Source organism: Molothrus ater, chromosome 3 (assembly GCF_012460135.2).
Source record: "Molothrus ater isolate BHLD 08-10-18 breed brown headed cowbird chromosome 3, BPBGC_Mater_1.1, whole genome shotgun sequence".
Lineage (NCBI taxonomy): Eukaryota > Metazoa > Chordata > Aves > Passeriformes > Icteridae > Molothrus > Molothrus ater.
The window spans coordinates 9,066,039-9,090,152 of NC_050480.2; the positions used below are offsets into that span (position 1 = coordinate 9,066,039).

Below are 24,114 nucleotides of genomic sequence, written 5' to 3' on the forward strand. Positions count from 1 at the left end.
TGCAAAAATGTCAAATGTTTTTGCATCATAAACAAAGTTGTCTTTGAGAAGAAATCACTTTTTTCTTAGTCTGATACACATTTTTACTGGAGTACTCTTGGCTGCTTAGAAACCCCAATAGTGAAATGTAATATTTTAGAAAATAACTTGCCCAGGTTAGATTTTTAGGATGCCATTTTACAAGCTTTTTATTCTGATGTTTAAATTAGCTTTTGCCATAGTAACAGCAAATTTATTTTGAGTGATTTTGCTGAGGAAAATCAATAAAGGTAAGTTTCTGATGTTCCATACTTTTGGGAGCCAGATCCTAAGGGTGGCTCATATTACTGTATAGTAAAAGAAGAAAAATTACATAAAAACAAACATAAAGAAGGTAGCAACTGATTTACTCATATTGCCAGTCTGTTGTTTGGTTGGGGTTTTTTTGAGCATAGTAGTGCCGATCCAAGTTCCATTTAAAAAGGGTAAATTACTTTTAATTTTGTACTTTCCACCACAGGCTTCTGTCCTGAATATTAAAATCTATCTTAGAATAAAATAAATAACTAACCCCCCAAATCTGGATGCTTTTGTACTTAATAATCTGAAATGCAGAACAGTAGAGTGAGTCCTGTCCATGTTTTAGAAAAAAGCACCACAGTCCAAAGTGTCATGCAGTGCTGTTTTCTGCCGTGCTTTTGGGGTGCCTTGTGTATAGGCTGAAGGAATTAATTGTAAAGATAACCATTCCTTCCACCAAATTGTTTAATTGTTCTTTAATACCAAGATTACCTAGGTACTCTCATATGATGTGTGATGTTCTCTGTGAAATCTCTGAAGAAATGTTTTCTTCTGCATTATGTGAGAAGTTGTGTCCTAAAGGGGCTCAGCAGAGAATGAGCTTATCTGCACATTTTTAAACCTTGTCCATGACATGGAGAATAGACTTTAATGTTTGTGGAGTCTTTGAGGATAGTTAAATACACATAAAAGTTAAGAAAGCGAAGCTTTTGTCTTCAAGATTACTGATAATTACTGAGATACAGGAGAAAACCAGGACGTGGTTAGCCCTGGGGAAGTTCTAAAGGGACAATACAGTGGCTGGCTCTGAGCCAGTTTACATTTTAATGGAAATTACACAGCACAACTTTGGCATTCACCAAGTTTACCCAGAACAGCCTCTGTCTCAGAGTTGGGGTTGCTTTTAAGCACAACTTATCCAGTGAGGGAAAATGGGTTACAGTCATCTTTGAACTTGGCTGTAATTCTGCCAACTTTGTATTTAGGGTACAGGCAACTTAAATGACCATCATTTTTCACAAGCCTTCCACAATTCCCCTGGAAGATTGAAATTTCACCCTTAAATTGACTGTCAGATTATTTTAGATTATGCTGAAAAAGCATATGACAGGGTTTATTTGCAGACTTGCGTGGACCAGTGCAGAAGCTGAGGATGCAGTAGTGCTGGATTCATTTGTTGGCTGTAACATGCATGGGTCTTGTGTAGCTTGGTTTCTGTCAAAAGCTGAGGCAATTGAAGGGAAGCAAGAGTGTAAGGAGATGCTAGACCAAGGGCCTAAAAACTCTGAGTGCTGTGCAAGGAAAAGTGGAATTTATGGGAAGTCCACTGAAGCATATGTTCCTCAGGTATGTCTTTGTTCCTGATAAGCAGGAAATGATTCTTACATTGTGGGTGCTTCACCTTGGGAGAGGCAAGGTAGAACAAATTCTCTGTGCCTGCTGTGCCCAAAAGCTCTCTGTATGGGGTTCATGGTAGTACTTGCTTTGCACAGTTTTCATGTGACTTTTTAATAGTACCACAGACTAAAATGTCAGATGCTGCAGATACATGAGCCTTGATGATCCATTCTAGAAGCTTGACTCTAGTTTCATATTGTCAAGGAAAAAAAAAAAAGGTCACTTTTCATTTTACACTGATGCCCATACTGTTTCAAAAAGCCTTGTAAGACTTGGGTTTGGCTTGGCCAGTTTCACTGTAACTGCATCAGCTTCTGTGGGGTCTTAGAAAAGGGAGGCAAAATGATTCTTGTAGCTTAAACTGTTGAAAAATTAATGGCTAAATAGTGTAATTGCTTATTAACATGAGAGCAAGGCCCTGCTTTTGGGGATCACTGAACAGTTTCAGAACACATTCGACCATTAAACATAGTTTCTGTTGAACCTTTGAGGAATTCTCCACACATTATTGTAACTCCTATTAGTTCCAAACCATTAGATGCCTTCTTGTGATCTAATTTATGATGTATGTAGGAACTGATGGCTCTTTAAAGCTGGAAGGGAGCAGTATGAGTGCAAGGACTTAAGAGCTTAACAACAAAATCAGAGTATAGCTGTAGAACCTGTACTTGAAAGATAAAGTAAATGAAAAGATTAATTTACCATGTGTCTTTGCAAGGCTTCTGAGACTGACTCAAGTTTCTGAATAAGGCAGAGGTCTTGTGAGAGGAGTTTTTGATTTGGGGTCAGTTTCTGTGTCTGAAGTCCCAAAGGTATGATTAGCTTTTACTGCCAGCTGCAAAGTTGTTGATGTGCAAAGTTAATGTTGCAAACAAAATTCTTGAGCTGAGAAAGAGTCAAATGGCAGCTTGAGTGGGAATTACAGCAGAAACTGGACACTTCTTACACTGCCTGGTGGCAGCTACCAATTTAGTTCTGTGTCACACTGATGTAGGTGGGACAAATCTGATTAGAAGATGGCAGTGGGATTAAGTGCTAGGAAAAATCTGAGGGATTGCAATCAGTTTGCCATAAGTGTGCAACAAGTGTGTGTGGTGGGGCTACAGAATGTATGTGGGAAGAGGAGGGACTGTAGCAGGAGTATGGTAATAATACAGAAAATGATGCATTTGTGAATTTTCAAGCAGAACCATTTTCAGTATGATATAGATTTTTCAGTCCCAAGGGTGATTTTAGGTCCCAAGCTGGTTTTACTAGCTGCATAGTGAAAGTAAGAAATAAAGGGTTTGCTAATTTATTTATTTTCATGGAGAAGAGCTCAGTTTGATACCAACTCCTTGTTCAGCCCCATCTGCAGCCACAGAATGCTCTGAAGGCATAAGGATCACTTCTGTGATACCCCATAGAGTGAAAGAGGAGGGAAGGTGACTTGAGTGACTTTCCTTTGGGAAATGTGTACAAAGAAAAGAAATTTATTGATCTAACTTCTTATATAATTGTCTCCAATTTTATCTCTGTGCTCCTTTTCTGAAAGTTGGAAAGATTCTATGGTTGTTGGAGGCCTACAGAAGACATTTACTTCTCCCTTCTACACAGTGACTTAAATAGTGTAGTTTAGGTAACAATGTGATATCTGAATCTTGATATCCCTGCACATTTTCTGGAACTACTAAATCAATAGTTTAGTTTTTCAGCTGATGACATTGTGCATCAGGATAGTTTATTTTTTCATGGTGGTAGTTTGTTTCTTCTGGAAATCCATTTCCAGTTTGGAATCCATGTAGAAATAGTCAAGGGAATAGTCAAGGCAGAAAAAAGCCTTTCTCAAGAAATGCATCCTCTTCCAGAGTATCCTTAGTGATATAACTTGACATGTGTCTGGCATGTCTGTGTTTCTAGTCTGAGTACAAACCTGTCCTAACAAAATGAACCCAAATATCTTCCCTAAGAGTACCCCCAGTGGACTGCAGAAAATTGCCTGGGAATGTCATTCCAAGCTCAAAGGGTCAGAGTGTGTGGTTCAGGTCAGGAAACCTTCTGCTTTTCCTGCTTTTTTTTGATTAAGATCTACAGGCATTCCGAAGAGAATAATTTGATATTGTAGGATTGATAAACAAGTCTGTTTTCATTAGAAGTGAGGTTTGGCCAATGTCTGTTACTGTTCATTATGTCTGTCATTAGCAGCACTGTGTATCTGAATGCTAAGGGAGCAGGGGAGCGAGCTTCCTCAGAACAAAATTCAGTCTGAGCAGAGTCAATCATATTTTAATTTCCACTAGAAAATGCCCTGGGAGTGGTGTGATGTCATGGGTTTGCCTGCACTATTGTGATTTCTCTCTACAGTAAAACCATGGTTTTACTGTATGGAATGTTGCTGCCTCCTTAAACTGAACAACTATTCAGTGCATTTTTATGGCTTTAAGTCTTCTTGGTTTTTCTTAACTTTGCAGCCTTTTTCCACATCTGACATTCAAATACTGAGTGCAAGAAAATGAGATTTACTTAGAAGTTCTAGCTATAGGTAAATGATGCCCTCATGCATAAGCTTGGATAAATCAGTTCATGCCCTGTATTTGCATTAGGTTTAAAGAAGAAGGCAGAATCAGTAGAAAGTACCTCAGAAGATGAAGATGAAGTTGAAAAACAGAAGGTAAAGTGATGTAAAATGTTGCATTGCATGAATTCTGCAAGTATTTGGTGTGTTTGTGAGTGGAACTGCAGAATTTCATAGGATGGCAGTAAAATAAAACTATACTATTTCAATAGTGAGAGCTTTTGGAACAAAAGCTTCCAAGAAGTTTGTGTGTTGGGCAGTGCCAAGTTTTTATTTTTTTAACATCAGTATTGTATGAACTGTGAGTTCAAACCTTGTCTCTTTTTGTTCTTGAAGATTGAGTTATTTGCTATTTTGTATTTTCTTTTTATCCTTTCTCAGCACAAGTTAACTAAAGGAATTACTTAAATCCAGATATGTTGATTTTTATTTTGCTATATGAATACCAGCATTAAATTGTATCCATTAGTTTTTTCTAAGTACTGGTGTACAATTTTCAGATGAGATTATTAATGTGTTTGAAAATTGAATATGCATATTTGCATTCATTTTATATCTAATAAGAAGGAAATCAATTTGTATTAATACTACACCTCAAAATGATAAAAGAATGTTTTTATGGGTGAAATAATACTGCTCTGATGACCCTATTTCAACTTATTTAAATACGTGTAGACTCATACAGGCTTTATTAATGACATGCAGAATTTTTTCATAGAAAAGTTTCATTGTATACGTGGACTTTTTTATTTTGTAACAGGCTGAAATGGCCCTACTGATGATGGATGATGAGGATGACACCAGAAAACATTTTAATTATAAAAAGATTGTAGAACAACAGAATCTGAGCAAGAAGAAAAAGAAACTTCTTATGAAAAGGAAAGAATTACTAGAAGATGACTTCCAGGTAATTGTGTACTTCTTGACTTTGTGACTGGAGCAGTTCCAGCAATCTCATGAGCTGTGACTTCTGAAGCAGTTCATGTTTTATTAGGCTTAAAAGCTTTGCTGTCGTGGGAAAAGATCACCTAAAATAAATGCTTCTTTACTTCATTCAGGTTAATGTTGCTGATACAAGATTCCAAGCCATGTTTACTTCTCCTCTGTTTAATTTGGATCCTTCAGATCCAAATTTCAAAAAGACAAAAGCAGTAGAAAAGATCCTGGAAGAGAAAGCTCGCCGAAGAGAAGAAAAGGAGCAAGATCTGAAGGAGGCAAACAAGGGCCTGGAGAAGAAGATGGCAAAGAAAGGAGAGGTTGCCAAGAAAGCCATAGATCCTGCCCTGTCAATGCTAATCAAGTCTGTCAAACATAAAACTGAAGAGTTTCAGGCACGGAAAAAGCAGAAATTCAAATAACTGAACTCTGATTTTACTCAGCCTTTACTTTAGTCCAAGCCCTGCTAACTGGAGACATCTGTTCAAGTTACTGTGACCTGCTCTAATTCCTGTCCACCCAAAATGTCCTGAAAATTCATTAACTATGTTGGTGAATTGTGAAGTGTTCAGAGTAATAATCACTCTTTTCTTATGCCACAACAAATACTGTTTTGCACATATGTAAGGAAATGATGGTTTTGGGGTGGTTTGGTTTGTATCATGTCATCCCTTAAAAATAATAGAAGCGCTGAAGATGGCTAAAAACATCATAATTATGGGTTTATCTATATATAATAAAAGCTATTCTGCAGAGGTTTATTGCTGAAACTAAGTGGTTTTAAAGTTTTTAATCCCACAGAAGTCTGTAAAACATACCTGTCCTGATAAAGAAGGTAATTATATAACTACAAATGGAAGAAATTTTGAATACAAGTTTTTTGTAGTTTTTTAAAATATTGCGTAAATGCTTTATTAATTTCTTCTTTAAATACTTGAAGGTCATAGAACTAATTCATGGAAATATTGCCATTTAGAAGTATTTCATTAGCATCTTTTTGAAATAAATATTTTAAATTGGCCCAAAAGAATTTTGTGTACTAGCTGTGTTTTTTTCTTTCACACCTAAATGAAATTAGATCAAAATAAACTTTTTCTTATTGTTACTACATTTCCATGAATATAATACTTATACAAAGTCTTCCAGCATTGCAAGCGTTAAAAAAAAGGGGGGGTGGGGAGGGGGAAAGGAAAAAAATCAAAGGCACATCTTGACGATCCAATTTTAGAAAACATGTTGTTTCACCCCACTACTATTTCTATAAACTATGCCTTATGTACTTAAAGATTTTGTTATACTGACAAACAGCTAAATAAAGATTATATCTGAATACTTGTGATCAGTGCAAAAACTAATACATATAATGCAAAAGCCAATATCCTGTTGCAGTCCTCTTTTTTTTAACAACACCCTCCTTTTCTCTCAAATCAGTCTGTCCTACCTCAAGTTGCCATCTGAGAAGAAGAAAAGTACTTTGAGGAATCTCCTTGATGCAGTTCAGCACTGTCAGGAATAACAAGGGCTTGAAATGAAACAAAAAAAAAAAAAAGAGGCAACTTGGATTTGGACTTCAGGTTAAAATCTGTGAAAGAAAGCCAAAGATTTCCTGAGGGTTTGTGGAGTGCATGTTATTTCCTTGTAGTTTTGTCCAACAGAATAGGAAGCACCTGGTAATGTGGAAGACAAAAGCTGCTCTCCAAAAGCCACATAGTTTTGTGTGCCAAAAACTTGTGTTGAAAAAGACTTGCATTTGTTCCTGACATATTTTGAGTTGTTAAAAAAAAGTAAGGCTGGTCTTTGGAAAAAGAAGTCAATGATACAAAAGTGGAAGCACATTTTTATTGGGAAAAAAGCCATAGAAAGGTTTTCTGTGACTATTAGGCAGGAGCCTTCTGAATTCCTGGGGGAGATCCTGTGTAGGGCAATGAGGATGTGGTGGAGATGGAATAAAGTCTGGGGGTGAAAAAGTTCAGTTTCCAGATGTCCCTATCCACAGCAGGGGCGTTTGGATTAGATGTTCTTTAAAAGCTCCATCCAGCACAAACCATGCCATGGTTCTATGATCCACTGCACTTCTATGATCCTGAGGGCAGTGCCATGAGGCGGCTGTGCACAGGCTCTCCGCATGATGTCGTGGGCTGCTGAGGGTGATGTCATGGGCCAATATGACATTGCTGTTATTAGGAAGTCCTATAGTAAGTGCTCCAGAAATAGAATTTGTCAAAATTCCCTTCAAAAACTCAAGTCTGGTGGGCAAGCTTCCGCTGGCTGCTGGCTGGCAATGTGCGTGGCCCACGGGCAGCACCGTGAGGCGCCCCACGCACAGGCTCTCCACGTGACGTCACGGGCCACACCGGGTGATGTCACGGGCCAGAATGAGATATGAGATAGATGTTACTAGGAAGTCCTATAGTAAGTGCTGCAGAAATAGAACTTGTCAAAATTTCCTTTAAAATCTTAAGTCTGGTGGGCGAGCTCTTGCCAGCTGCCGGCTGAGAACGAAGCCTGAGGCCCACAGGGCAGCTCAGGGCCCTGAGGGCAGCACCATGAGGCGGCCGCGCGCAGGCTCTCCACGTGACGTCATGGGCCGCTGAGGGTGACGTCATGGGCCAGAATGAAATTGTTGCTATTAGGAAGTCCTATGGTAAGTGCTTCAGAAATATAATTTGTCAAAATTCCCTCTAAAAACTTAAGTCTGGCGAGTGAGCTCCTGCCGGCTGCTGGCTGACAACGAACCCCACGGGGCTGCTCAAGGCCCTGAGGGCAGCACCATGAGGCGGCCGCGCACACGCTCTCCGCGTGACGTCACGGGGCGCTGAGGGTGACGTCACGGTCCAGGCGGCGCTGCGGGGCTGCTCGGTCCGCCCGGGTCAGGCCTCACTGTGAAACCTGAACCCGCTCGGTTACAAACTGTGCCGCACTGCTGCTGCCACTAGGACACCGGAGCGTCGGCCCTGTCTGCCCTTGAGTTGAAGGGGGCTGCGGGCGGCTGAGCGGCTTCTGCTGCCTCCGTGTGATCCTCGCGTGTGTTTGTGCTTCTCCCGGCGCCTGCCTAGCATTCAGATTTACTTTTGCAGTGCAGTCAGGGCTTTGGGCAGCTTCCAGGTTGAAGGAGACCAGGTTGCTCAGAGCTCCATCCAGCCTGGCCTTGAATGCTTCCAGGGATGCGGCATCCGCATGGGCAACCTGTGCCAGTGCCTCACCACCTTCACAGCTCGGAACTTCCTACTAATATCTAATCTGAACCGACTCTCTCTCAGTTTGAAGCCATTCCCCCTTGTTCTGTCACTCTAGGCCCTTGTGAATGGTCCTTCACCTTCTTTCTTGCAGGCTCCCTTCGGGTACTGAAAGGCCACAGTTAGGTCATCCCTAAGCCTTCTGTTCTCCAAGCTGAACAATCCCAAATCTCTCAGTCTTTCCTCAAGGAAAGCTGCTCCATCCCTCTGATCATCTGGGTGGCTTCTTCTGGCCTCACTCCAACAGCTCCATGTCCTTCCTGTGCCCAGATCTGCATGCAGCCCTGCAGGTGGGGTCACACCAGACGGGGGGCAGAGGGGCAGAATCCCCTCCCTCCCCTGCTGCCCACAGGGCTTTGGGTGCAGCCCAGGGTTGCTTTCTGGGATGCCAGAGCACATTGCCATGTCATGTCCAGCTTCTCATACACCAGCACTCTCAAGTCCTTAAATAATTTTTGTTCATGTTCTTCAGGAGTCACATTACTGTGCATTCCTCCATTACTGTTTCATTAGCTATACAGATGTAGAACAGCAAACTGTATGACCCCCTTGACCCAAGGAGGGTCAAGATCAGGATTGATGGAAGTATGATAGCCAGGAAGGAGAACTGATAAACTCTAGAAATTTGAAAGTGAAAGAATGGGTCCAATGTGATCTTACAAAGTGGAAGCAGCAATTTTCTAAATGAAATGTAGTGGACATTAATGATATTTTGAGATGGAAGTGGTTTGAGCAAATGAACCTGATGAGGAGGAAGTGTTATGAAACTATTAAGATAAGTCAACCATATGTAAAAATAAATATATTCTGTAACACAATATATGCAAAGGCCTAATTAGGATTCTCAGTCTGAAGTTACGCTCCTAATTAGTGTTTAAGTGGCACCTCTATCTTAATTTTCAAATGCAAGGGCAGAGTGAGACAAAGCAGCCACTCACTCAGACCCTCTGGCCTGGCCTTGCCTTGACATTCCCAGCCTCTGGCTGCCAGGCAACAGCCCTGTGACATCGCAGCTGATGCCACCACCTGGCACAGAGCCCGTGGGCACAGCTCAGCTCGGGGTCAGGCCCAGAGAGCGCAGCTCCCAGCTGGGGCAGCTGTGCCGTGCTCCGCCGGGGCTCTCCCTGCTCCTGGGGCTCTGCGTGGCCTCGCTGCTCGCCAGCACGCCCAGAGCTCTCAGCCGTCCCGCCAGGAGCGCGGCCCGGCTGCCTGTGCCAGCCCAGGGCGCGCAGCAGCCGGGCCCCGGCACGGGCCGTGCCAGCCTGTGGCCCCTGCAGCTGCACTGCTGCACCTTCCTGGCCCTGTCCCCACTGCTCGCCGCGCTCTGCCTCGGCTGCAGCCTCCGGAGAAAAGCCCAGAGGCAGCGGAGAGAGGTGAGGGACGGGCACCGGGCAGGTGGGATGGTGCCAGGGGCCGGCAGCTACAGCCTGTAGGGTGAGGAGGAGTGCCAGCCCCTGTGCAGAGGACAGCCTGGGCAGGCACCAAGGGTCCTCTGCCTCTTCCCCAGCCCCGTGCCCAAGCCCAGAAGCAGAGGTGGGGCTCAGCCCCCTTCCTCCAGGAGGAAACAAGGACAGGCTGAGCCACCAGAACAAGACAGACCCTGCCCGACATCCTCTCCACGCAACCTGCAGCCTGGGGCAGCCCAGCCAGGCCCCAGGAGAGCCCGAGGGGGCCCAGCCCCTGCAGCCCCTCTGCCCCTCTCATCGTGCTCCCTGCCCCGTGTCTCCCAGGAGAAGAACTGGACACGCTCAGCCTGGCCCAGGACCTGCTGCCTGGCTGACTGCTCCCCCCTCAATGAGGAGCTGATCGGCCGCCAGAAAGAAAACTCTGCCTCCATCAAGGGCTTCCTGAGGCACCTGCGCCAACGCTGCCTGCAGGGGGACACGCTCCAGAGGGGAAGGAACAACCAAGTGTGGAAGGACTTGGACGAGGAGGCAGCGCTTTTCTCTGATTGAGAAAACAACACCTGCTAGGCAAATGGAGCAATATACTGCAAGATTACTCATACAGATTTAATTGTTATTAAAATAGTTTATTTAGAAAGACACCCTTTATTAGTAGTGAATGAGTTCATTATCAGAGAGATACCATTGAAATTTTATTTTCAAAAATTGTAGTTTGGCTGAAGCAGGTGATTTTCTGTCAGCTTGTTTGCAGAGAATGAATGATACTGTTCACTGTTGCAAGAGCCAGTGGAATATGGTTAATATTACAAGCTACATACTGGGCTTACTCCTAGGAAAAAACCTGAGGAGTTAAAATCTACTTCATCTAGAGGGGTCAGGATAATCTTTTGCATAGTATATATCCTTTCACTTCTTATGTGCTTCTTGAGCAAGAGATTATGTGAATTCTGCAAACCGAACAACCTTGTCTTGATGTAAGAAGAGCTTTAGAGTTTCAACTTTAAAAGGCCAAGCTTTGCAAATGAGAATTTGAGGTGTCAGCTAAAATAAATTTACAATGTAAGTAAATCTATAAGGACATCTGGACTCATTTCATGGTTCTACAAAGAAGAGGAGCAACAGGCTGCAAGTGTGGAGGCACTTTGGGAACAGTGGACAGCATGGACTGGGATAATGAAGTGTCTCACACATACACAGCTGGTTCCCAGGACTGATGATAGTGACCATCAGAGAAGGTGTGATGGACATGGGATTCATGTACAGCTGTCCTTGATCCTGGGAAGGCAGCTTCAGTAAACAACATGTTCTCTACACCACTTCTACAACAAAGTGGACAGAAATGAATAAAAACTCTCTAGCAGAACACAATAGTTAAATGCTCATTGAGGCAGAAGGATGTAAAATATCTGATTGTTGCAAGAATTTCCTAGCAAGTCTATTATGAAATATATGTATTTTTAATCAATGAGGTTAGTTTTGAGCAGCTGTCAGAAGTCACATGTATAGATATATATATCAATATGTGTATATTGTATAGTGTATTATATAGTGCATACTGTGTTACATACATGTGTAGTGATATGATACCTTTGTACACTGCATATTAATATATGTATATTGCATATTGCATTATATATATCTACACCGATGTAGATATATAGATGTATTGTGTATTGGATGATATATCTGTATATTGATAAACTCTATCTGCAAATTGATAAAAATATGTATATTGATATATGGGTATGTAGCATGTTTTATATTGGTATTTTTGTATGATATATATATCATACATATATTGCATATTGTAGCTTATATATATATGATATATGATATCTACATGATATATATGTAAATTGCATAGATGTAGAGGTACATTACATATTCTATGATATGTATATTGATTATATACCGATACGATATATACGCATATTGATATGAGATACATGTATATTGTCCTGGGGCTCACGGTAACGACACCGGAGGTTACTATCCATCCCCCTGCGACACAGATGGCATCTGTGGGGCCGCGCTGCTTTGCCCGGAGCCGTGCGTGGCGCCGATGGTGCTGCCGGACCGGAGCAGGGAGCGCCGTCCCGGGCCGCGCCGGGCCCCGCCATGCCCGCCCCGCGGGGCGCCATTGGCCCTGCGGAACGCCAATCATCAGCGCCGCCACTTCCGGCCGCGGGGCGCGGCCCGGCCAATGGGCGCGGGGCGGGGGCGGGACGCCTCGCGCTCACCGAGGCAACGGGCGGGCGGGCGAGCGGGCGGTCCCGGATGGCGGCGGTGCAGGGTGAGTGCGGCGCCGTCGCGAGGCTACCCCGGCCCGCCGCTCCTGCCTCCCCCGGCACGGCCTCTCTGCCCGCGGGGCTGCGCGGGCCGGGAGCGGGCCTGGGGCAGGCCGCGCGTCCGCCGGTGGGGCTGCCCCGGGTGACGTCACCGGCCCCGCGTGATGTCACGGGCTGGGCGGCGGGAGCGGCGCGCCGCCGGGATCGGGATCGGGATGGGAGGGAATGTCTCGCCCCGACCCAACCCGACCCTACCCTCGCGCGTCTGTGTTCTCCCAGTGGCCGTTCAGGAGTCCGAGTGCCTTTTGCAGTGCCCTCGGGGCTGCTTGGGTCAAATCGTTTCGGTTGCTGTTCTCCAGCAGTCACGCTGTTGTGGGTTCTTCCACCGTTCCTGGCGCTGTTCGGATGGGGAGCAGGAAATGGGTAGCAGGGAGGGATGAAGTCAAGAGTGGTGGAAGTATGACAGCCCAGGAGGGAGAGCTGATAAATCTTAGAAGAGGCTTGGATGGGAAAAGTTGGGTCCAGTGGGAGCTCAACACGTGGAAGCAGCAGGTTTGCGAATGGAATGTGAAAGGACTTGAAGAGCAGTTTGAGATGGGAGGTGTTTGAGAAAATTGAGTTGGTGTGGAGGAAGTGTTACAAACGGAAGCAAACGAGAGAGACGGGTTGTCTGTATGTTCTCTCTAGAAATAAACGCATCCTTAGATCCAGCTCTGTGCAAAGGCCTAGTGAGGATTTTCAGCCTGCAGCTACATTGTTAGCAAGTCTTCAAGTGACATCTCCATCTTAATTTTCAAAAGCTATTTTGTCATCATTATTGCTTTCCCTACTACCACGCTATTTCTTCCATTCCTGGGAGAGTTTAAATTCTTTACTTGCTCCTCTGTCTGTTTACTGAAGTCTGTGCTGTGCCCTTGTTGCAGGAGTGACTTTCTGTAGGGTGTAGCAAGATGCAGCAAAGAGGACCAATGGTTGCTGGAGCCGTCTTTACTATTATTGGTAAAAAGGAAGTAAATGCAGTGATGAATACTTTAATTTTAGCTCTGAAATTTTTTCAAGTGACTATTACAATTGGGTGTAATCCATAAACCTTTTCTCTCTGTAGAGCCTATGTATTGTAGTAGCCTTTCATTTTTTGTCAGGACATATATAATTATAACAATAAGATCATATTTAATTTTGAAAAGTAAATTTATAAGTGTATGAAGATTAATAGGTATGTTTAGCATTTAGGAAGAAATTATGGTGAATAAGTAACTTCCTCCAGAGCTGTGCTGATTCTTCCTATCAAAAGAACAGTTATGGCAAACCAGCTGGTTTGTTCTGTGGCAGTGCTGAATCTTGGTAAACATCATTTACATTGTTTGGGCCATTTAAATGGAGTGGTATTTAATTGCTGGAGTCAGCCATATAGCATTTCAAGAGTCAGTGGTTTAAGTCTTATGCATTAAACATCTCATTTTTCCTCTTCTGTTCACCTTTCAGTGTTCTTGGGTTACAAAGTTTTTTTTTGAGATGGTAGGAGTGATAGATGTTATACTGGGATATAGAGGTGGAGAGTCAGAGAATGGTTTGGATTGGAAGGAACATTAAAATTCAACTAGTTCTTAATATATAAACTATCTTAATATATTACAGAGGTTTTCTCCATTAGCACTACATGCTTTTCACTTTCTTAAGTAATTCAGTGTGTGGAATGCCTCTGTTTTACCTTCTGAAGTAGACAAATGTTTTTGTGTCAGGATTAATATGTAGTAGACTGTGGATAAGAGCAGCAGTAAATACAGACAGTTTCTTTGGCAATTCATGATAAATACATCATTCTGTATTGTTATTTTTTGTTTCATATACTAGACAATACTGACAATATTTCCATTAGCTTTCTATAAACAATAATTTCCTTAGCATCTGAAGGGTAACCATCAAAACCAGTAGAGTTACTAAATTATTTGAGCTTGACTTAAGCTTGTTGAGGTTCACTAGTAATCATCGTAGCTCTACTTACCCAGATAAACATTATTTGACTGTTTTAGGCTTACTTGGTTTTGTTTTAGAAATAATTTGTCACTAAACAAAAGTTAATCTGTTTTTACTTTTCCTGCTGCAAATTAGTGGGGAATTATAAGGAGATGAGATGAAACATTATAGCAGACTAGGAGTTCATTATAGGATCTTAAACAGGTATTCCCTGCATAGAAAGGAAAAAGGGTGGTGTTTTAAAGGTTAGTCATGTGCCAGTTAGATGTGATGGCTGGAGAAGTTAGTTGTATTGTTGGAAAACAGGACACCATGGAATGCAAAACTTATATTAACAGTTCTTTCCAGTGCCTGGCAAGATCATTAGGTTCAAGTTATGTTGGAGTGAAAAGGCTGCTTTCAGCTTGCAGCATGAACTTTGATTATTTTAGATCTCATTAATGCTGTTGGCTAGGGAAGAGGCAGAACTTGGAAACCCTGCTTTGGAGAGGTGTGTTCCCCTTGGTTCAAACTTCTCTCCTAAAAGTTCTTTGGGATTTGGTTATTTGTGTGAAATTCATCTCTTGAAGTCAGTGTCTAATGTATATATCTGGTCTGGTTTTAGGATGATTTCTCTCCAGAGTTTCTTTTTGAATGGAAGTGTGCTCCTTCCCAGTAGAAGATGGTGATCCCAATGTATGACCATGGAGAAGGGGATAAGTTCAGTAGAAGTGTTACCTTCCAAATCATCTCAGGTTACAGCTGTAAAAGTGGTGGTCAAAGAGCCCGAAACAAAGCAAACCCAAAGAGGGAAACGAGTGGGATTTGTGCTTGTCCATGCAGGTAAGATGTGGAAGCAGAACAGCTGCAATGGAAATAATGCATATTTGGATATCAAACTAGATACCAGCAAAAATTTTATGGTGGCTTTGGACTACTAGTGTGCTAATAAAGTAACATTAACTCTGAGTTCAAATCTGAGAATGAGGAGTTTGATTGGAAGTTGCACTGGAAACTCTTAATCAAAATGTAGTTATTTGGGTGTTCTGGATGGTATTTTTGTTCTCCTTGACAAAGCAAACCCCTAAATGTAAATTATTATAAAATGTCATATTTTGTACTTGTCTGCTAAGCTTGGCAAACCTACAAAATGAGGGAGATATTTCAGTCTGTTTCTTTACCTATGGAAGGATCAAATACATTCCTTTCACTGCTGATGGTTCCTTGTCTAGCTTGTCCATGAGGACAGTCCAGCTAAGACCTTCTGAAATCTGCTTGGGCTGTTTGTTGCAGAACTCTTTTTACCCTTCTGACATTTCTTCTATTTTACTGATCTTGTTCATATTTGAGTTACTGTTTGTTCTTTCCACATGTAATGAAGGGCTCCTCTACTCAGATCTGATACAGAAATTGTGTTGTGTGTGTCTTGCTCATACATTCTTCTTTCATAGGTTCTCTATTAAACGTAATGAGTCATGAAGTTAACAAGGCTTATATCTGGCTGTATATTTGTTTTGAGCATCTGTGTGAGTACATGAGGTGAAATAGAGCAAAAGTGGCCTGGTCATGCCTAAAATATTTGAAAAGCCAACATGTTACTTGCTTTATAAAATCATTAAGGCTAGAAAACCAGCCCCAAACCTTAAACAATTTATTCTGGATTGATGTTTGATGACCCTGGTATTCTATTTTAAGGGCAAATGAAATTGCTCAATATAGTGTCCTTTGCTGGGTCACTTTGGTATTGGTGTTAAAGCTTATTTTATTAGAGTTCCTCAAAAGGAGGAACTCTAATAAAATACTCTTCTAAAGGTGAGTAAAGGGAAGTTGAGATAAATAAATACAAGCACGTTTTTAGGTGCAAGACCTGGTAAAACAGAAGTAGATTTTAATTATTTGCTCCACTCTTGTTTTTCTGATGCTGCATTTAGTTGAATGGTGGCATTGATAAACTTTTCAGCTATGGAAGTAGGGGCAGTGGCTTCAAAGTAGGGCAGAATGGTTCAATACAGTGGGATAGATATAAAGACTGAGAATAAGAAAAAGGTGAAAAATCTGAATGATCTTCATTTGAAGGAGCTCCTTGTTCTAAGTCAGGAGTAACAAGCTCTACAAACATAGCATAAACATGAGAAAATGAGCAGAATTGTGGAAAGAAGAAAATCAAGAGTTTGACTTAAAAATGAGGCTTTTGCCCAATAATGGACAGTAAAGAAAAAAGCTATGCTGGAAATCCTCCAAGAATGAAAAATGAGTGAAACTGGAATCTCTTGGAAAGTTTTTATAGGAAAAGATTGATGCTGATATTTATACCTGCATGCTTCTGGATATATGATCTGTATCCTGTATTTTACTGAGTGTGTTTGATTCTGTGTTGGAATGCATAAAATTGTCAGTCTTGGTAGAAAAAGGAAATGCCAATGTAATCCAGAATAAGGAACACTATATCTGCCTGTGTCTTAAATCTCTATGTGAACTACAGGCTGTAGTTTGCCAGGGACTATAATATATTTTCCTTTTGTTTCAATTGCAGGTGCAGGTTATCATTCTGAATCCAAAGCTAAAGAGTACAAGCATGTGTGCAAAAGAGCCTGCCAGAAGGTATGTATCACCAGCTCCACAGTCCTCTACTGGGTACACAAAAATGTCTGCACTTAGCTGCTTGGGCTCTATGTGTTTATTGAAGGAAATGAGGGAAAACAGAGCACAAACAGTTAAGATGATATAGAGCAGGAGAGTGAGTGGCCACGAGATGTAGCGACATTCTCATCAGTGCTGGCAAATAGCAGACACCAAATGAACAGTGGGAGGGCAAGAGGAGGTCACAGTGGTACCTACAAGGAGTATTCCTACAGCTTTCTGCACTTCTCCAGGGTTTCTGGAGCTAAGTATGGTGTCTGTATGTTGATTTCTTCCATGTCCACTCTTTGGAGTTTAAATAAACTCTAGCATCCAGGTTGCTCTGTGAATGCAGGAGTTTCTATAATTATTTTGTTCTTGATAGCTCTTACCCTCTTAATAGGAAGGGAGGTAGAAACAGGAAAAACAAAACCAAAAAAATCAAAGTTGGAAACAGGGAAATGGCAAGACTTTAATTTCCATTGAAATGAATATGTTTTAATCTCTTCCAAGAACTTTGGCTTTGGAACTGGCAAGTCCTGTCTTTTAAGTGTTGAATGAGTAGCTGGAAGACCTCTCTAAAATTTTTAATGTCTTTTGCTTTCTCCAGGGAGAAGGAGTTTGGGAGCTTGGCAGGATTTTTAGAGGAGTCTCAGAGTTGGTCTCTGATAATTATCACTTTGTGTTACAGTTTGTTGCTCAATCCTAATACCAATCTAATTTTGTAATGAGAGGCCTCACAAATCATCCAAAATTAGCACTGGCTTTTTTAGCCTTGGTGAAAGTCATTTTCCAGCTAGTTATGTGAGATCTGCTGTTGAATTCAAGTTCAATTCAAGATTCTCTATAGCTACTCTTGAGCTCAGTAGCCAACATCAATAACTTCTGTGAAGAACAAACAATTTCAGGTTTGTCTTGCAGCCAGAGTTGTTGTCTGGGGTTCCTTGAGAAAGCTTGACTGTAAGGTCTTGTTTAGTATGGATCTAATAAATACTATTAGGCTCTCCAAGTTCACTGTTATGTGTGTATGTAATTTGAAGGTAACATTATCTTATGTGATTTGTATTGGTTTTTAGATGAGGTTGTGAAGTTCTTTTCAATTTTATGGTAACTGCTATATGTGGTACTAGAAATTTTTGTTGAATGTTGGAAGGAAAAATTGAAACTTGACTGAAACATTTGGTGTTTGAGGACATGAAGTATAAGAAGTTAATTTGATAGAAATTGGACTATGCAGAAATCTGCTACTAAATGCAGTGTCATAGTAGCAAAATCATATCTTCAGATCTGCCCCATATGGTTCATACTGACTTTTTTTCCAGTGCCTCTTGTTCTTACACCCTCTTACATTTTAAACTAATTTGGTGAAGATTTTATTTTATACAGGAAGAGGAAAATGTAGGGCTCAGTCACGGAATAATAGACTTTCCTAATCATCAGCTAAAACTTGTGTTTTACAGGCAATTGAAAAGCTACAGGCTGGTGCTCTTGCAACAGATGCAGTGACTGCAGCACTTATAGAATTAGAGGTATGAATTTCTGACTAGTAGTAAATATACCTCTTGGGTAAATCTTGCCAGACCTTTCTGTAGGGGGCTATTAAATGGGCTCATGTGAATTTTTTTGGTTTTGTGCTACACTAATTTTATCTTTTGCTTTTCCACTGTATTTTGGTGTAAATGTGTTTAAGTACTTTATAAAAATATAGACTGAATAAAAGTTTTCTAGTTGATGCAATTTGGTTGTCATTTTAGGTATGCCTTATCAGATAGTCTTTAACCTTTAAGAACAAATGCAGTGATTAAAGACTTATTGAGCACTTTGTAAGGAGCTTCATTTCTGGCTTGCTGAGTACAGACAGGTTGTTCTGGCTCTGCTTCTTAGAGAGGGAAAATATATCCTACTGGTTCTGATGATTATGACAAAATATGTGTAGAGGAATAGGCCAGTAGTGTTTTTATTTCAAAACAGTACTTGTTAATTAAGATAGAACATCTTGATGAGCAGCTGCTGGTGAGGTTTTTGGAAAAGTGTCTTTTTAGAGTGATGAGGTTTTTATAGCATCTGCCTTCAGTGAAGGTCCCCATGAAATAATGTAGAAGTGAGTAAAGCTAAACATTTCTGGGTGGTAAATGAAGCAGTTTGGTCATTGTCCCAGGTCCACTAATCACTCATGACAGTAATGAGGGAAACAGGTATTCTTCTTCTCCTGTAAGTAGCAATTGCTTTTTCCTCTCCAACTTTATTAGTAAAAAAAAAAAAAAAAGGAAAGCAAGGTAAGTGTTGTGCTGTAAAAATAATTTCCTGCACTTGGAATTTATGGTAGTATTCCAAGAGGATTAGCAGTGGATTTGCTTATCCAGATGTTGGGAAAGTGTTCATTAATGTACTTGGTGGGGCTGGCGTAAGGCAGGCAGTAAGTGCATACTTCAGTATGTGTTAGACATGCTGACTGGGAGCCAAGGCTTCAGTCACACTGTGAACTTGGCAAGTGCCTTGGCTTTCAGCCCTCCTGTGGGTCTCCCTGAGCTGTTCAAATATGCTTTCATGTGTTATCTTACACATTTGAGTATAGCTCACAGAAAGCAGCAAGTATCTCTCTAATGGGATTATTTACCATGCACTTCCCTGAGCTCACTGAGGCTGCTCTCACTCCATGAGACTGGTTTGTGTGTCAGCTCCCTCCTCAGTAGAAAACAAAAATAAAAATCTACTTTGGGTTGTGATTTTATTGTGTTCCTGAGCTACAGAGAAAAACATATTTTGAGAAGCTTAACTGAACAGTTGCAGATCTCTTTGCAGCTGTGTCTGGGGTAAATAGTTTGTATGTTTTCGTTATCCCCAAGAAACTTTTCTTTTTCTTTAGTAGATTTGAATACTCCAAAGTAGCTTCTGTAGAACAAGTTATGGCTCTAAGATGAAAAAGTTTTTTCCAATTACTCCAATCAGAATCCTTTTTCTCCTTATCTGTTGCTTCTACTGTGCTGATGCCTGCCATCATTCCCCTTTCTGGTTTGGCAATTGTCTTAGGTAGTATTTTTATTAGTATTTTTATGTGTTCTGTTGCACAAAACCTTTTTTTTTCCTGTTTTTAATATAAAATGTTATTTTGCTCAGGTTGTAGTGCAGTCAATGTAATTAATGTAATTAAGTTAATGTAATTATTTGCTTTCATTTATTCATTAAGTGATTTATATAATCTCTTAGTTGAAGGTTCTGTCTGTTACTGGAACAGAGAGTACTGGGTTTGGAATTTGGCCTTCTTGTAGATTAAAGTAGTTATGCAGTTACATTGAGGGAAAGTCAAATTTATACCCAAACCAGAAATGATGTGGTTTGCAGTTTTTTGAATCTGGTGTGAGAAACTCCCAAGTGTTAAACTGTCAGCTTCCAAAATACGGAACAGTTTGTATCTGCTCATACCTCACTCTGAACATCACCTCCTGACATCTGTCATTTCTGCAGCTGCTTTAGTACTGGTGGTTTTTCTGTTGCTCTATGGAAAACAAACTACACGTGGCAAGTCAACAAAGCAATCAGAATTGCAAGAATTTTCTCATTAATTGCAAGAATTTATGAGTAAAAATATAGGTTTGTGTTGACAGTCTCTCTAGTGAGCTGTCACTCCCTTTTGTTTAAGCTTTGCATAAACAATGTGTTTTAGCATTTGAAGTTGACAAATAACAAAAATCTGTGAAACTGTTTGTGTTCTTGTCTCCCTGTAACACAAATGAAGATGCAGAACAACAGAATATTGTATTAAATAATAATAAATTTCATTGTAAAGTATACTGACTGTAACTTCTTGGTATTTTGGGTTCTGTAGGACGCATTGCTATGAGTTTATCTGAAATATTTAATCACTTTTACTGTTCTCTCAGACTTTTAATGCTGTATTCCAAACATTTGTAATCTTTGCAAGGCACAAATCCTTTCATGGAAATCTCACAAAAGATGAATTTTTTTCCTCAGTTCCACTCAATTACAGAACTCCTGTTACAGAGGATTGCAGCTCATCCAAAAGGCATCGCTTCAAAGAGTTGTTGAGGCACAAGAGTTGCTCTTGATCTTTTATGAGCAAGCTGACAGTTTGCTTGTGGTATGCTGTCTGTGTTTTATTTTTCCAGGCTCTAAGTGCAGAAGGAATATCCTTTCTTTGTTGGACTGTGCAACTCTCAAGTGAAATGCTATTCTGTGAATACAATAATAATGGTAATAGTTAAGTAAAGGAAAAGGTGGGTTTCTTTTGCAAAGGAACAAGACTGACACAGAATATTGTTAAAGCAACTGTGCTGGTCTTCATAAGCATCAGCTATATTTGATAAGGTCATTAAGGCAGGTATGTTTTCTGGTTTGAGAACTCTGGTATTGCAGAGAAACAAATGCACGTGTTACCTCTGTCAGCCTTTGGTAATGAAATGGTCTGGACAAGGTATTTCATAAGACTCATTATTTACTCTGTTTACTTCCACAAAGACATTATTGCAGTACTGTTAATTTTTGCACTCTTGCAATCAGCCACCATATGATGCCTGGATGTTTCTTGAAACACAATGAAATTATTAAACAGGTTTTTTTTTGTTGAGGGAGGAGACCCCATACAACCCACTTAAAATGTGCTGTTTTCAGCAAAACCACATGTTGATTTGCATTTATGTGGCTGTGAGAAAATTCTGCAATATCAAGCTTTTCTTTGACTAAAGAGCACTTAATGAAGTCTACTGATCAGGTGCTAGGAATATACAGTGGATGTAAAGAATGATGAAGATTTCAAATTGTTTCTAAGTTTAGTGTAATCCTTTACTAATATCTGTGTAGATTACTTGTTTCTTTTTCTGACTTTAGTAGCATATTCTTTATGAACATAATTTAAATTGGGAATTAATATGATTGATAGGGAAGTGGATGTCCCATTTTGGGTTCCAATCTCCTTGCTACTGAAATTGCTCAGTTTATTTTGTATGTTGTTATTGTGGATCCATGCAAAGAATGTTTTGGGCCTATTACACTCAAGCAGTGTGTTTCTATGGTTGTCAGCAAAATTTTGTAGTGAAAGAGCCTTTTTCTTGAGGAATTGTTTTATGTTGTTTTTTATAAAATTATTATTTTCCTAGTAGTTAGGACTTTTGAATATGCAGTCTTAGTCCCAAGGACTTCTCTTTCAAGGAGAAGCATGCTTGTTGTATTAAGGCAGTCACCATAGATGAACTTCTAATGGGTAATGAACTGGAAGTTGTTAATTACAGTTAAAAGCATTACTATGATGCAGAGTGAGCAACAGTAATTTGTGACAAAAGTGTTGTCTAAAAACATTTTTTCTCATGTAATTGAAAGGGATGTGACTCATCCTCGTAGATTATTGATTGTCATGAAATTCTCACAGAAAAATAACTTCTAAAATTACAGTATGTGGAAAGAAGTGCCTGTAGACTTTGAATTTGTTTTAGAAGTTACAAATAAGCCATGGCCAGAAGTGTATCAAAGATGGAGGGAATGTTCTTTCATGTTCATTGAAAACCAAGCATTTTAACTGTTTGCCTAGATGTGTTACAGAGCTGAGTAACATCTTCAAGCATTCCAACTTTGTCCACAGCTAGAAATTTCAGGATGCCTGTATTTTCTGCCAGAACATTTATAAATACATTTTGAAGTAAAAAGGATTCTGTAAATAAAAATTAGGCCCTCAGAAGCTTGAGAGTTTTCGCAAGATGGGTAACTTGGGAAAACAAAACTCTTATTTCACATCTTAAAGCTTTCTTACCTCTTTTGCTACAGGTTTCCATGGTAAGTTAGAGTCACTTTGTGGAGTCATTGCCAGGAAGTCTAGTGTTTTTCACATAACTGAGGAGTTACATTTTGTTAAAATGCTTTGAATAGCCGTTTGTTTGTCTTTTCTCTCTTCTTACTTAGTGTTCTGTGGTGGCAATGCTTGTGTTAACTTGCAAAGCTCAGGCTTGGTTTGTTTACTTGTCTTTTTCAGTTTCCTTAGAAACACAAAGGCTGATTGCTGCTGTGATTTTAAATAAAAGTATATTCCTGAAGACACCTTTTTCTCTTTTCCTGTCCTCCCTTTTCCTGGACAAATTCTTTGGCTGGGTCCCATTTTATGCTAGTCAGGTCTTGCAGTGCTGCACTTTTCTATCTGAGGGTATGAAGAGACTTTCACTTAGGTCAGTTTGTTTCTTGCCTCTTTAAAGGCATTCATGCTTCTGTTTAAATGTTTCTGCATTCCTTGTAGGTTTTGAATTTTCATTTCAAAATACACCTTAATGTTCATACATTATATTCTTCTACTTGCATATCAGACTCTTGAAATCTTTTGGTCAAACTTCTCAGAGATTCATGTTTTCAAATAGAGATTGTATTTGTGTGGTGTATTTCATGTCTTTGCCTATTCATAGAAGTAGGTGTGAAGGTCTTGTTTCCATTTTTTTATAAAGGTTTTCCCCCACCTTGTTCCAAAGGCTTTTATCTCACCTCAGAGAAACTCAGGTAGATATCAAAAATTCCATGGGTTCACACCCAGTTTCTCTAAAGCTGTTTTCAGATTGCTTTTCAGATGTGTGAAGTTAAACTATCTTCCTCTTGGGAACTCTAAGCCTGTTTTCTTAATTAAATGCAATCTGATTCTAAAGCTAATTGAAACTCCACAGAAATTTTGAACAGATGCTTGGAATTTGGTCTTTATTTCTTTTTACTGGAGAAGTTACTCATGTTGCTACTGGTAAGATTCCTTCTGAGTCCTAATATGAGTTACCCCACCAAAGAGACACCTGCAATTTGGTGTGAAGTTCTTATTTATCAAAAATTCTGTAATATTCTAATAAATATTCTGTAGGGAGAAATAGGTGACATTCTCTTTGTTCTTAGATCCTCTGAGTAAATTATGTCTTGGTGCATCCTTGAGGTTGTGCCAGTGAAGGTGCTATGCCAAAGCGTGTAGCACATACAGTTCCTTAGAAATAAAGTGAACTCTGTACCCTGTATTTTTTCTCTGGCCTCTTTTGATTATTACCTTTACCAGATGGTAGAGACCTTTGTGCCTTGAGTGCAGAGGGATTCTGGACAGTGTTACCAGGACTTCTTTCTGGTGGGTCCTTCTTACTGCCTTGATTTGGCCATGGCACCTACTCTTAGGATAACAGCTGCGTCTGCTTTGGCAGTGACAAATCTGTGGAGCACAACAATTTTCCTCTTTGCTAATTCTTTTAAGTGTAATGCACTGAGTGAATGTGTTTGGAACAGAACATGAGAGATTTGTCTCCAGACTCACAGGTCTTTGCACTCTGATTACCCAGGGGCAGAGGGCTTGGACAGCACTACGAGCAAGCACTGGTCATCCTAAGCATTCCTGGTTTTACTGTGTCTTCCAAGTACCTTTCACTGTTTGCTTTCAATTCCTTCCACCACTTCTCTGCTCTCTTTTTTCCTAAACTTCACTG

At 40.5% G+C, this 24,114-nt stretch overlaps 2 protein-coding genes across 3 annotated transcripts in view; both read left to right on the forward strand.

Annotated features, from left to right (window-relative positions):
* ESF1 (ESF1 nucleolar pre-rRNA processing protein homolog) overlaps positions 1–6,543 on the forward strand; it is a 30,861-nt gene extending 24,318 nt beyond the window's left edge. Inside the window, exons 12-14 of the mRNA XM_036380947.1 lie at positions 4,260–4,327; positions 4,992–5,138; positions 5,290–6,543. Of these exons, the coding sequence (XP_036236840.1) occupies positions 4,260–4,327; positions 4,992–5,138; positions 5,290–5,589 (515 nt within the window). The 3' untranslated portion in view covers positions 5,590–6,543. The remainder of the gene's footprint in view (positions 1–4,259; positions 4,328–4,991; positions 5,139–5,289) is intronic.
* A 5,473-nt stretch (positions 6,544–12,016) lies between these two features.
* The window catches only part of TASP1 (taspase 1), a 78,965-nt gene continuing 66,867 nt past the window's right edge, over positions 12,017–24,114 (forward strand). Inside the window, exons 1-4 of one of the 2 annotated variants that reach the window (XM_036380823.2) lie at positions 12,017–12,102; positions 14,679–14,896; positions 16,587–16,654; positions 18,133–18,201. In XM_036380823.2, the coding sequence (XP_036236716.1) occupies positions 14,752–14,896; positions 16,587–16,654; positions 18,133–18,201 (282 nt within the window). In that variant the 5' untranslated portion in view covers positions 12,017–12,102; positions 14,679–14,751. Of the gene's footprint in view, positions 12,103–14,414; positions 14,565–14,678; positions 14,897–16,586; positions 16,655–18,132; positions 18,202–24,114 lie in introns of those variants that run through there. The other variant, XM_054514360.1, reaches the window with a different exon arrangement.